The following is a 15,154-nucleotide window of genomic DNA, read 5'->3' as shown; positions in this document are numbered from 1 at the left end:
CATAAAATTACAGAGTTGGTCAGGACTCTCTTTCTCTGGTAACTCTGTCCCTGGTCTCTCTCTCTTTCTCTGTCTCTGGTCTCTCTCTCTCTGGTCTCTTTCTCTTTCTCTCTACTTAAGATTTTACTCACTATTCTGATCTCTTTTCCCTGTCCCATTGTCATTTTATCTGTCCCCCTGCTTGTCTCACTGTCCCCTCTCTCTCTCTCCCTCCCTTTCTCCCTTCCTTCCTTCCTTCCTTCCTTCCTTCCTTCCTCCTTCTCTCTCTCTGTCTCTCTCAGCAGGGAGGTAAAGGATCGTGGTGCTCTCTCCCCTGGCTCCCTACTTCCTCACGCATCATCATCGCCAACAAACCCTGGCTCCGATTGGTCCTCACCATGACAACCACCGCTCTTATACTGGTCATGGCTGTGTTCAACATGGTGTGTGTGTGTGTGTGTGTGTGTGCGCGTGAGTGTAGAGGATGTGCCAGGCGAGTCTTCCGTTATAGCCATCAAAATGGTACTTGCAATGTAATGAATGTCATTCCACTGGTAGATCACACTGGAATACAGCCTAGTAGGGCTAAAATCTAACTTCTCTTCTTTCTCTCTTCAAAAACCTCTTTCCAGTTCTTCCTGGAAGATGAGGTTTTGACCACACACCCTACCATGAACCTGACCAATGACAGCATTCTCAGCTCCCACAGCCACACCCACCTCACGGATGGAAATAAGTTCTACTTACCTGTGAGTACATCTACCAGCCATGTAGGCACAGGTGGGCCACCCACAGGGAAGCCAAGCCCAAGTCCAATCAAACTGAAAAATCTGTTTAAAAAAATGTATGCTCTCTACTTGTCAGTCAAATCAATAAAATGTCATTTGTCACATGCTTCGTAAACAACAGGTGTAGACTAACAGTGAAATGCTTACTTTCGGCTCCTTTTCCAACAATGCATAGTTATAGAAATATACAAATAACATGGCTATATACAGGGAGTACCAGTACTGTTGTGTCGTCAGCAAATTTGATGATGGTGTTGGAGTCATGCGCTCCCCTGTAACTATTCCCTTGGTTGTTGCTGAAAATGAGAAAGTGTCCTCAATCAACTTACCTGGTAAAATAAGTGGGGAAAAATGTATGATGGTGTTGGAGTCGTGGGTGAACAGGGATTACTGGAGGGGATTAAGCACACACCCCTGAGGGGCCCCCGTGTTGATGCTCAGTGTGGCGGATGTGTTGTTGTCTACCCTCACCGCTTGGGGGAGGCCCGTCAGGAAGTCCAGGATCCGGTTGCAAAGGGAGGTGGTCAGTCCCAGGGTCCTGAGTTTGATGATGAGTTTGGAGGAGACTATGGTGTTGAATGCTGCGCTGTAGTCAATGAACAGCATTCTTACATGGGTATTCCTTTTGTCCAGGTGGGTGAGGGTAGTATGGAGTGCAATAGAGGTTGCATCATCTTGATTTTGATCTGTTGCGGCGGTATGTGAATTGGAATGGGTCCAGGGTGTCTGGGATGATGGTGTTGATGTGAGCCATGACCAGCCTTTCAAAACCTTTCATGGCTATAGATGTGAGTTCTAAGGGGTAATTTAGGCAGGTTACCTTGGTGTTCTTGGGCACAGGGACTATGGGGGTCTGCTTGAAACAAGTTGGTATTACAGACCTTGTCATGGGTCCCCAGATCCCCAAAAGTTGCACTATCAGGAGCATCCTGTTGGAATCGGCTAAACTTTGAACATTGAGATATTAAATACATGATAGAGAAGAAGCTTTGAATAGAAAGAGTCTGTAGAAAGCCAGAAGGTTTTGGAATGTGTTTGATGGAGGAGAGGAGAGCGACATGTTGATATAGGGAAGACAGATGAATATGTGTGGATTTGTTGAAGGAGGGTTTGAGGTCAGGAGGTGAGGGGTGAGGTCAGTTCCCCTTAAGGGAGTAATCAGGGTTTAGAATCTGGTTACCTTGTTCCTGTTGGGCATAAACTAAGGATGGAGAGAGGGAGTGTCTTAAGTAAGATGTATATAACTGTGATGGAGAAAAATGTTTTGCGGTCTGATTACAGCTGTACAGAACCTTTGGGTGTCCGTGGGTTATTAACCTCTCTAGTGTCCGTGGGTTATTTACTCAGAAAAATAAGAACCTAACAATCCTGACCGGTTGCATCAGCGCCTGGTATGGCAACTGCTCGGCATCCAACCTTTAGTCACTACAGAGGGTAGTGTGTACGGCCCAGTACATCAGTGGGGCCAAGCTTCTTGCAATCCAGGACCTACAGTTGAAGTCGGAAGTTTACAAACACCTTAGCCAAATACATTTAAACTTCGTTTTTCACAATTCCTGACATTTAATCCAAGTAAAAATTCCCTGTTTTAGGTCAGTTAGGATCACCACTTTATTTTAAGAATGTGAAATGTCAGAATAATAGTAGAGAGAATGATTTATTTCAGCTTTTATTTCTTTCATCACATTCCCAGTGGGTCAGAAGTTTACATACACTAAATTAGTATTTGGTAGCATTGCCTTTACATTGTTTAACTTGGGTCAAATGTTTCGGGTAGCCTTCCACAAGCTTCCACAATAAGTTGGGTGAATTTTGGCCCATTCCTACTGACAGAGCTGGTGTAACAGAATCAGGTTTGTAGGCTCGCACATGCTTTTTCAGGTCTGCCTACATATTTTCTATAGGATTGAGGTCAGGGCTTTGTGATGGCCACTCCAATACCTTGACTTTGTTGTCCTTCAGCCATTTTGCAACAACTTTGGATGTATGTTTGGAGTCATAGTCCATTTGGAAGACCCATTTGTGAGCAAGTTTTAACTTCCTGACTGATGTCTTGAGATCATGATGCCATCTATTTTGTGAAGTGCACCAGTCCCTCCTGCAGCAAAGCACCCCCACAACATGATGCTGCCACCCCCGTGCTTCACGGTTGGGATGGTGTTCTTCGGCTTGCAAGCCTCCCCATTTTTCCTCCAAACATAATGATGGTCATTAACAGTTCTATTTTTGTTTCATCAGACCAGAGGCCTTTCTCCAAAAAGTACAATCTTTGTCCCCATGTGCCGTTGCAAACCGTAGTCTGGCATTTCTATGGCAGTTTTGAAGCAGTGGCTTCTTCCTTGCTGAGCGGCCTATCAGGTTATGTCGATATAGGACTCATTTTACTGTGGATATAGATACGCTTGTAACTGTTTCCTCCAGCATCTTCACATGGTCCTTTGCTGTTGTTCTGGGATTGATTTGAGCTTTTCGCACCAAAGTGCGTTCATCTCTAGGAGACAGAATGCGTCTAATAAAATAACCTGTCTGTAAACAATTGTTGGAGAAATGACTTGTGTCATGCACAAAGTAGATGTCCTAACCAACTTGCCAAAACAATAGTTTGTTAACAAGATATTTTTGGAGTGGTTGAAAAATGAGTTTTAATGACTCCAACCTAAGTGTATGTAAACTTCCGACTTCAACTGAATATACTAGGCGTCAGTGGAAGGCCCCAAAAAATGTCAAAGACTCCAGTCACCCTAGTCATAGATTGTTCCCTCTGCTACAGCACGACAAGCGGTACCTGAGGGCAAAGTCTAGGTCCAAAAGGCTCCTTAACAGCTTCTACCCCCAAGCTACAAGACTGCTGAACAATTAATTAAATAGCCACCCGGACTATTTACATTGACACCCTCCCCCTTTGTTTTTACACTGCTGCTATTCACTATTTATTATTTATGCATAGTCACTTTACCCCCACCTACATTTACAAATGACCTTGACTAACCTGTACCCCCGCACATTGATTCGGTACCGGTACCCTCTGAATATGGCCTCATTTTATTGTGTTATTTTTTCTCCTCTTTTTTACTTTAGTTTATTTAGTAAATCTTTTCTTAACTTTATTTCTTGAACCTGATTGTTGGTTCAGTGTTTGTAAGTAAGCATTTTGCGATAAGGTTTATACCTGTCGTATTCGGCGCATGTAACACATACAATTTCATTTGATTTGAATTGATGTCTGTGCCCAGTGGGATACGTCACTGTGCTTCTATGGCTATATGCACCATGTCACTGTGCTTCTATGGCTATATGCACCATGTCACTGTGCTTCTATGGCTATATGCACCATGTCACTGTGCTTCTATGGCTATATGCACCATGTCACTGTGCTTCTATGGCTATATGCACCATGTCACTGTGCTTCTATGGCTATATGCACCATGTCACTGTGCTTCTATGGCTATATGCACCATGTCACTGTGCTTCTATGGCTATATGCACCATGTCACTGTGCTTCTATGGCTATATGCACCATGTCACTGTGCTTCTATGGCTATATGCACCATGTCACTGTGCTTCTATGGCTATATGCACCATGTCACTGTGCTTCTATGGCTATATGCACCATGCCACTGTGCTTCTATGGCTATATGCACCATGTCACTGTGCTTCTATGGCTATATGCACCATGTCACTGTGCTTCTATGGCTATATGCACCATGCCACTGTGCTTCTATGGCTATATGCACCATGTCACTGTGCTTCTATGGCTATATGCACCATGTCACTGTGCTTCTATGGCTATATGCACCATGCCACTGTGCTTCTATGGCTATATGCACCATGTCATTGTGCTTCTATGGCTATATGCACCATGTCATTGTGCTTCTATGGCTATATGCACCATGTCACTGTGCTTCTATGGCTATATGCACCATGTCATTGTGCTTCTATGGCTATATGCACCATGCCACTGTGCTTCTATGGCTATATGCACCATGTCATTGTGCTTCTATGGCTATATGCACCATGTCACTGTGCTTCTATGGCTATATGCACCATGTCACTGTGCTTCTATGGCTATATGCACCATGTCACTGTGCTTCTATGGCTATATGCACCATGTCACTGTGCTTCTATGGCTATATGCACCATGTCACTGTGCTTCTATGGCTATATGCACCATGTCACTGTGCTTCTATGGCTATATGCACCATGTCACTGTGCTTCTATGGCTATATGCACCATGTCACTGTGCTTCTATGGCTATATGCACCATGTCACTGTGCTTCTATGGCTATATGCACCATGTCACTGTGCTTCTATGGCTATATGCACCATGCCACTGCCTACTTCATTTGTTCATTTAGCAAACATGACAGCTCATAATCCAGTGCCTTTATCACAGTAAACACACTTACAGTATATTTGAACTTTAATTAGCTTAAAAATGCTATATGTTCGCTCTGCCTCATGGCAAAATGTGTAGAATAGCGTAAGATTGGCTATAAAACAGCATCATTTTCTCTCAGTCTCATGGCAAAATGTGTAGAATAGCATGAGATTAGCTGTTTCCTCTCCTAAAAAATACAGTACCAGTAAAAAGTGTGGACACACCTATTCATTCCAGTGTTTTTCTCAAAATAACACATATGGAATCATCTAGTAACCAAAAAAAGTGTTAAACAATCCAAATATATTTTAGATTTTAGATTCTTCAAAGTAGCCACCCTCGACGTAACTTCCGGCGCCGACAGAGATGGCCGCCTCGCTTCGCGTTCCTAGGAAACTAGGCAGTTTTTTGTTTTTTTACGTGTTATTTCTTACACTAGTACCCCAGGTCATCTTAGGTTTCATTACATACAGCCGAGAAGAACTACTGAATATAAGATCAGCGTCAACTCACCATCAGTACGACCAAGAATATGTTTTTCGCGATGCGGATCCTGTGTTCTGCCTTACAACCAGTGCCACGGAATGGTTCCCATGCAGCGACCCAAAAACGACTCAGAAAAGAGGGAAACGAAGCGGTCTTCTGGTCAGACTCCGGAGACGGGCACATCGTGCACCACTCCCTAGCATTCTTCTTGCCAATGTCCAGTCTCTTGACAACAAGGTTGATGAAATCCGAGCAAGGGTAGCATTCCAGAGGGATATCAGAGACTGTAACGTTCTCTGCTTCACGGAAACATGGCTAACTGGAGAGACGCAATCCGAAGCGGTGCAGCCAGCGGGTTTCTCCACGCATCACGCCGACAGAAACGAACATCTTTCTGGTAAGAAGAGGGGCGGGGGCGTATGCCTTATGGCCAACGTGACATGGTGTGATGAAAGAAACATACAGGAACTCAAATCCTTCTGTTCACCTGATTTAGAATTCCTCACAATCAAATATAGACCGCATTATCTACCAAGAGAATTCTCTTCGATTATAATCACAGCCGTATATATCCCCCCCCAAGCAGACACATCGATGGCTCTGAACAAACTTTATTTAACTCTCTGCAAACTGGAAACGATTTATCCGGAGGCTGCATTCATTGTAGCTGGGGATTTTAACAAGGCTAATCTGAAAACAAGACTCCCTAAATTTTATCAGCATATCGATTGCGCAACCAGGGGTGGAAAGACCCTGGATCATTGTTACTCTAACTTCCGCGACGCATATAAGGCCCTGCCCCGCCCCCCTTTCGGAAAAGCTGACCACGACTCCATTTTGTTGATCCCTGCCTACAGACAGAAACTAAAACAAGAAGCTCCCACGCTGAGGTCTGTCCAACACTGGTCCGACCAAGCTGACTCCACACTCCAAGACTGCTTCCATCACGTGGACTGGGAGATGTTTCGTATTGCGTCAGACAACAACATTGACGAATACGCTGATTCGGTGTGCGAGTTCATTAGAACGTGCGTTGAAGATGTCGTTCCCATAGCAACGATTAAAACATTCCCTAACCAGAAACCGTGGATTGATGGCAGCATTCGTGTGGAACTGAAGGCGCGAACCACTGCTTTTAATCAGGGCAAGGTGTCTGGTAACATGACTGAATACAAACAGTGCAGCTATTCCCTCCGCAAGGCTATCAAACAAGCTAAGCGCCAGTACAGAGACAAAGTAGAATCTCAATTCAACGGCTCAGACACAAGAGGCATGTGGCAGGGTCTACAGTCAATCACGGACTACAGGAAGAAACCCAGCCCAGTCACGGACCAGGATGTCTTGCTCCCAGGCAGACTAAATAACTTTTTGCCCGCTTTGAGGACAATACAGTGCCACTGACACGGCCTGCAACGAAAACATGCGGTCTCTCCTTCACTGCAGCCGAAGTGAGTAAGACATTTAAACGTGTTAACCCTCGCAAGGCTGCAGGCCCAGACGGCATCCCCAGCCGCGCCCTCAGAGCATGCGCAGACCAGCTGGCCGGTGTGTTTACGGACATATTCAACCAATCCCTATACCAGTCTGCTGTTCCCACATGCTTCAAGAGGGCCACCATTGTTCCTGTTCCCAAGAAAGCTAAGGTAACTGAGCTAAACGACTACCGCCCCGTAGCACTCACATCCGTCATCATGAAGTGCTTTGAGAGACTAGTCAAGGACCATATCACCTCCACCCTACCTGGCACCCTTGACCCACTCCAATTTGCTTACCGCCCAAATAGGTCCACAGACGATGCAATCTCAACCACACTGCACACTGCCCTAACCCATCTGGACAAGAGGAATACCTATGTGAGAATGCTGTTCATCGACTACAGCTCGGCATTCAACACCATAGTACCCTCCAAGCTCGTCATCAAGCTCGAGACCCTGGGTCTCGACCCCGCCCTGTGCAACTGGGTACTGGACTTCCTGACGGGCCGCCCCCAGGTGGTGAGGGTAGGCAACAACATCTCCTCCCCGCTGATCCTCAACACTGGGGCCCCACAAGGGTGCGTTCTGAGCCCTCTCCTGTACTCCCTGTTCACCCACGACTGCGTGGCCACGCACGCCTCCAACTCAATCATCAAGTTTGCGGACGACACAACAGTGGTAGGCTTGATTACCAACAACGACGAGACGGCCTACAGGGAGGAGGTGAGGGCCCTCGGAGTGTGGTGTCAGGAAAATAACCTCACACTCAACGTCAACAAAACTAAGGAGATGATTGTGGACTTCAGGAAACAGCAGAGGGAACACCCCCCCCATCCACATCGATGGAACAGTAGTGGAGAGGGTAGCAAGTTTTAAGTTCCTCGGCATACACATCACAGACAAACTGAATTGGTCCACTCACACAGACAGCATCGTGAGGAAGGCGCAGCAGCGCCTCTTCAACCTCAGGAGGCTGAAGAAATTCGGCTTGTCACCAAAAGCACTCACAAACTTCTACAGATGCACAATCGAGAGCATCCTGGCGGGCTGTATCACCGCCTGGTATGGCAACTGCACCGCCCTCAACCGTAAGGCTCTCCAGAGGGTAGTGAGGTCTGCACAACGCATCACCGGGGGCAAACTACCTGCCCTCCAGGACACCTACACCACCCGATGCTACAGGAAGGCCATAAAGATCATCAAGGACATCAACCACCCGAGCCACTGCCTGTTCACCCCACTGTCATCCAGAAGGCGAGGTCAGTACAGGTGCATCAAAGCTGGGACCGAGAGACTGAAAAACAGCTTCTATCTCAAGGCCATCAGACTGTTAAACAGCCACCACTAACATTGAGTGGCTACTGCCAACATACTGTCAATGACACTGACTCTACTCCAGCCACTTTAATCATGGGAATTGATGGGAAATGATGTAAATATATCACTAGCCACTTTAAACAATGCTACCTTATATAATGTTACTTACCCTACATTATTCATCTCATATGCATACGTAGATACTGTACTCTATATCATCGACTGCATCCTTATGTAATACATGTATCACTAGCCACTTTAACTATGCCACTTGGTTTACATACTCATCTCATATGTATATACTGTACTCGATATCATCTACTGTATCTTGCCTATGCTGCTCTGTACCATCACTCATTCATATATCCTTATGTACATATTCTTTATCCCCTTACACTGTGTATAAGACAGTAGTTTTTTTTGGAATTGTTAGTTAGATTACTTGTTGGTTATTACTGCATTGTCGGAACTAGAAGCACAAGCATTTCGCTACACTCGCATTAACATCTGCTAACCATGTGTATGTGACAAATAAAATTTGATTTGATTTGATTTGCCTTGATGACAGCTTAATGCGTTTGAGCCAATCAGTTGTGTTGTGACAAAGTAGGGGTGGTATACAGAAGATAGCCTTATTTGGTAAAAGACCAAGTCCATATTGTGGCAAGAAGAGCTCAAATAAGCAAAGAGAAACATACATTACTTTAAGACATGAAGGTCAGTTAATACTGAACATTTCAAGAACTTGGAAAAACCATCAAGTGCTATGATGAAACTGGCTCTCATGAAGACCGCCACAGGAAAGGAAGACCCAGAGTTACTTCTGCTGCAGAGGATAAGTTCATTAGAGTTAACTGCACCTCAGATTGCAGCCCAAATACATGCTTCAAAGAGTTCAAGTAACAGACACATCTCAACATCAATTGTTCAGAGGAGACTGCGTGAATCAGGCCATGGTCAGATTGCTGCAAAGAAACCACTACTAAAGGACACCAATCAGAAGAGACTTGCTTGGGCCAAGAAATACGAGCAATGGACATAAGACCGGTGGAAATCTGTCCTTTGATCTGATGAGTCCAAATTAGAGATTTTTGGTTCCAACCGCTGTGTCTTTGGGAGACGCAGAGGAGGTGAACGGATGATCTCCGCATGTGTGGTTCCCACCGTGAAGCATGGAGGAGGTGGGATGGTGTGGGTTTGCTTTGCTGGTGACACTGTTGGTGATTTATTTAGAATTCATGGCCCACTTAATCAGCATGGCTACCACAGCATTCTGCAGCAACACGCCATCTCATCTGGTTTGCGCTTCGTGGGACTATCATTTGTTTTTCAACAGGACAATGACCCAAAACACACTGTGTAAGGGCTACGTGACCAAGAAGGAGAGTGATGGAGTGCTGCGTCAGATGACCTGGCCTCCACAATCAACCGACCTCAACCAAATTGAGATGGTTTGGGATGAGTTGGTCTGCGGAGTGAAGAAAAAGCAGACAGTAAGTGCTCAGCATATGTGGGAACTCCTTCAAGACTATTGGAAAAGCATTCCTCATGAAGCTGGTTGAGAGAATGCCAAGAGTGTGCAAAGTTGTCATCAAAGGGAAGGGGTGGCTACTTTGAATAATCGAATTTGTTTAACACTTTTTGGTTACTATATGATTCAATTTGTGTTATTTCATGGTTTTGATGTCTTCACTATTATTTTTTAATGCAGAAAATCATACAAATAAAGAAAAACCCTTGAATGGTGTGTCCTAACTTTTGACTGGTACTGTATATATTGTTACTTTTTTTCACCCAACTAATCAAATCAAATGTATTTATATAGCCCTTCGTACATCAGCTGATATCTCAAAGTGCTGTACAGAAACCCAGCCTAAAACCCCAAACAGCAAGCAATGCAGGTGTAGAAGCACGGTGGCTAGGAAAAACTCCCTAGAAAGGCCAAAACCTAAGAAGAAACTTAGAGAGGAACCAGGCTATGTGGGGTGGCCAGTCCTCTTCTGGCTGTGCCGGGTGGAGATTATAACAGAACATGGCCAAGATGTTCAAATGTTCATAAATGACCAGCATGGTCGAATAATAATAAGGCAGAACAGTTGAAACTGGAGCAGCAGCACGGCCAGGTGGACTGGGGACAGCAAGGAGTCATCATGTCAGGTAGTCCTGGGGCATGGTCCTAGGGCTCAGGTCCTCCGAGAGAGAGAGAGAGAGAGAGAGAGAGAGAGAGAGAGAGAGAGAGAGAGAGAGAGAGAGAGAGAGAAGAGAGAGAATTAGAGAACGCACACTTAGATTCACACAGGACACCGAATAGGACAGGAGAGGTACTCCAGATATAACAAACTGACCCTAGCGCCCCGACACATTAACTACTGCAGCATAAATACTGGAGGCTGAGACAGGAGGGGTCATGAGACACTGTGGCCCCATCCGAGGACACCCCCAGACAGGGCCAAACAGGAAGGATATAACCCCACCCACTTTGCCAAAGCACAGCCCCCACACCACTAGAGGGATTTCTTCAACCACCAACTTACCATCCTGAGACAAGGCTGAGTATAGCCCACAAAGATCTCCGCCATGGCACAACCCAAGGGGGGGGCGCCAACCCAGACAGGATGACCACATCAGTGAATCAACCCACTCAGGTGACGCAACCCTTCCAGGGACGGCATGAGAGAGCCCCAGTAAGCCAGTGACTCAGCCCCTGTAATAGGGTTAGAGGCAGAGAATCCCAGTGGGAAGAGGGGAACCGGCCAGGCAGAGACAGCAAGGGCGGTTCATTGCTCCAGAGCCGTTCCGTTCACCTTCCCACTCCTGGGCCAGACTACACTCAATCATATGACCCACTCTTCAGTGAGGACTTAAAGGTTGAGACCGAGTTTGCGTCTCTGACATGGGTAGGCAGACCGTTCCATAAAAATGGAGCTCTATAGGAGAAAGCCCTGCCTCCAGCTGTTTGCTTAGAAATTCTAGGGACAATTAGGAGGCCTGCGTCTTGTGACCATAGCGTACGTGTAGGTATGTACGGCAGGACCAAATCAGAGAGATAGGTAGGAGCAAGCCCATGTAATGCTTTGTAGGTTAGCAGTAAAACCTTGAAATCAGCCCTTGCTTTGACAGGAAGCCAGTGTAGAGAGGCTAGCACTGGAGTAATATGATCAAATTTTTTGGTTCTAGTCAGGATTCTAGCAGCCGTATTTAGCACCAACTGAAGTTTATTTAGTGCTTTATCCGGGTAGCCGGAAAGTAGAGCACTGCAGTAGTCTAACCTAGAAGTGACAAAAGCATGGATTAATTTTTCTGCATCATTTTTGGACAGAAAGTTTCTGATTTTTGCAATGTTACGTAGATGGAAAAAAGCTGTCCTTGAAACAGTCTTGATATGTTCTTCAAAAGAGAGATCAGGGTCCAGAGTAACGCCGAGGTCCTTCACAGTTTTATTTGAGACGACTGTACAACCATTAAGATTAATTGTCAGATTCAACAGAAGATCTCTTTGTTTCTTGGGACCTAGAACAAGCATCTCTGTTTTGTCCGAGTTTAAAAGTAGAAAGTTTGCAGCCATCCACTTCCTTATGTCTGAAACACATGCTTCTAGCGAGGGCAATTTTGGGGCTTCACCACGTTTCATTGAAATGTACAGCTGTGTGTCATCCGCATAGCAGTGAAAGTTAACATTATGTTTTCGAATAACATCCCCAAGAGGTAAAATATATAGTGAAAATGTCTGGCTACGCTACTAACATCTACTCTGGGTCATACCTGGGTTTCAAATATTTATAATTACTTCAGGTGAAAAATGAGCTTTCGCTTTCCTTTCAGGAAGAGTCTGAATTTTGGGGATTATTCCATGGTTCCAATATTGGATTTCATTAAGTTCGTGTTCGTCACTAGCGTTCTGTTTTTATTAGTTCACAGTAGAAAAGTCCCTCCTTTGTAAACCATTTGAAGTCAACACTCATATGTCTTTAACCAGGGTCACAAAAGTAATGTTTGTTTACATTGTCTATCATAAACGTTGCGGTACATCAATCACAATCAATCCGTTTGTGTTTGTGTGTGACTGTAGACTGTTGACTGTTGATCTACTCGGTGTGTTTTCACAGCAGGCTTACAACAGCTGACAGAGAACTGAGAGACACTGTGCTGCTGTCAATGTGTCGTGGTGACACTGAGAGGGCTCTAGAAGTGGACTTGTTTTTTTGACTTGGATAGTATCTCAATAGTATAAAGTGGCTTCCTCTCCGTGTTTCCTCTCCTTCATCTTAATAGCTAAAAGTAGTTCAAGTTCATGGGAAACTGGCTCGCATCTGGTGTGGTGTCGCATCTGGTGTGGTGTCGCATCTGGTGTGGTGTCGCATCTGGTGTGGTGTCGCATCTGGTGTGGTGTCGCATCTGGTGTGGTGTCGCATCTGGTGTGGTGTCGCAACTGTTTTTCCCTCAATTGCATTTGAATTACTTGTGCGACAGCCCTAGTCTTCCCGCCTTGCTTCACACACTTCACACACAGCCTACATAATCACTCACTCCTAGCTACGTCTGTGGCAAGATCATCTCTGTCTGTAGGAAACAAAAACTCTGTCCTCCTGAGATTTTGTATTGATTTAGTGTTTATCAGCACTAGAGAAGACCCTTGCTGAATCGGGCTTGACAAGCTCATTACTGATGTTTTACACCTCATGGAACTCATGTGAACTGAAATAATTAATGAACAGATCCAGTCCATTTTCATACAGTTTTAATTTTAATTTTTTACCTTCTGTGTACAACTTTATCTAATAGTTAACAATAATATCTTACACATCATGATCCTCCTCCATAGTGTCCAACACCTCAATCTCATTACCCAATTTTATAAATAGTTTTTCTTTATACACTGGACCCATTTCTTTTGAATAATTGTGGTTATCTACTTTTCACCACTGATGCATATGCCCCTGTGGCCATTCACAGCCCGCAATCTGATTTAATGTGGCCCCTACTTCTAGTTCAGGCTTTCATTCACACATCTCCCTTCACCATTAGTCTTGACTGGGAGCCAATTCCCTCTATTTTCTGCATCAGTATTATTCCTTTATTTTTTTTCTCTTTTTTTTCACTTCTCTTTGCTAATAGAGACACTTCTCTTTGCTAATAGAGACACCTCTCCTTGCTAATAGCCCGGACCCATTTCTCATATCTTCTAAATGAATGGTGTTTACCCTCTTCAGCCAGTAATAGCTAGTCCTGATTCACTGCTCTCCACATATTCAGTTATACTATATACTTCACTCTTTATTGCTGACTCTTTCCTTCCTTCCTTCCTTCCTTCCTTCCTTCCTTCCTTCCTTCCTTCCTTCTTCCTTCCTTCCTTCCTTCCTTCCTTCCTTCCTTCCTTTTCTTTCTTTCTTTCTTTCTTTCTTTCTTTCTTTCTTTCTTTCTTTCTTTCTTTCTTTCTTTCTTTCTTTCTTTCTTTCTTTCTTTCCTTCCTTCCTTCCTTCCTTCCTTCCTTCCTTCCTTCCTTCCTTCCTTCCTTCCTTCCTTCCTTCCTTCCTTCCTTCCTTCCTTCCTTCCTTCCTTCCTTCCTTCCTCTAGTTCAGTAACTTGTTCTGATCCATTGCTCTGTGTTGGCCCAGCTCTCCCTTAATGGACCATAATACTTCCTCAGTGAAGTGACACTAAAGAGCCATATTCCATTTTTTTATAGGATATATGATATCCATTATAGTTTTGGGGGAGAAATGTTGACTGGACATTTTTGGGAGGAACTGTTGTTATGGCTTGCTAATGTAGACTCATAAAGTAGAGTCTAGTCTATTGTTTGACTCTCTCCATCTGTCCTACAGAGCCTTCAGAAAGATTTCATATCCCTTGATTTATTTCACATTTTGTTGTGTTACAGCCTGAATTCAAAATGGATTAGATATACATGTTTTTCTCACCTATCTCCAACAAATAACCTATAATGACAAAGTTCACATTTATTTCAAATGAAATACAGAAATATCTAATTTACATAAGTATCCACACCCCTGAGTCAATACATGTTTGAATTATCTCTGGCAGCGATTACAGCTCTGTGTCTTTCTGAGTAAGTCTCTAAGAGCTTTGCACACCTGGATTGTACAATAATTACACGTTCTTATTTTTGAAAGTTCTTCAAGCTTTGTCAAGTTGGTTGTTGATAATTGCGAGACAGCCATTTTCAAGTCTTGCCATAGATTTTCAAGCGGATTTAAGTCAAAATTGTAACTAGGCCACTCATGAATATTCAATGTTGGCTTGGTAATATACTCCAGTGTATATTTGGCCTTCTTTTAGGTTATTATCCTGCTGAAAGGTGAATTTGTCTCTCAGTGTCTGTTGGAAAGCAGACTGAACAAGGTTTTCCTCTAGGATTTTGCCTGTGCTTAGCTCCATTCCATTTATTTTAACTCCCTGGTCCTTGCCGATGACAAGCATACCCATAACAAGATGCAGCCACCACCATGCTTGAAAATATGAAGAGTGGTACTCAGTGATGTGTTCTGTTTGATTTGCCCCAAACATGATGCTTTGTATTCAGGGCATAAAGTACATTTCTTAGTCACATTTTTTGCAATTTTACATTAGTGCCTTGTGCATGTTTTGGAATATTTGTATTCTGTACAGGCTTTCTTCTTTTCACTCTGTCATTTAGGTTAGTATTGTGGAGTAACTACAATGTTGTTGATCCATCCTCAGCTTTCTCCTATCACAGCCATTAAACTCTG

At 44.2% G+C, this 15,154-nt stretch overlaps 1 protein-coding gene across 1 annotated transcript in view; it reads left to right on the top strand.

Annotated features, from left to right (window-relative positions):
* Positions 1 to 15,154, top strand: part of LOC112265839 (adenylate cyclase type 2-like) — a 97,602-nt gene that overhangs the window by 59,317 nt on the left and 23,131 nt on the right. Inside the window, 2 exon segments of the mRNA XM_042295439.1 lie at positions 282 to 422; positions 612 to 728. Coding sequence (XP_042151373.1) covers positions 282 to 422; positions 612 to 728 — 258 coding nt within the window.

Source organism: Oncorhynchus tshawytscha, linkage group LG13 (assembly GCF_018296145.1).
Source record: "Oncorhynchus tshawytscha isolate Ot180627B linkage group LG13, Otsh_v2.0, whole genome shotgun sequence".
Lineage (NCBI taxonomy): Eukaryota > Metazoa > Chordata > Actinopteri > Salmoniformes > Salmonidae > Oncorhynchus > Oncorhynchus tshawytscha.
This window is presented reverse-complemented; position numbering and strand designations above follow the sequence as displayed.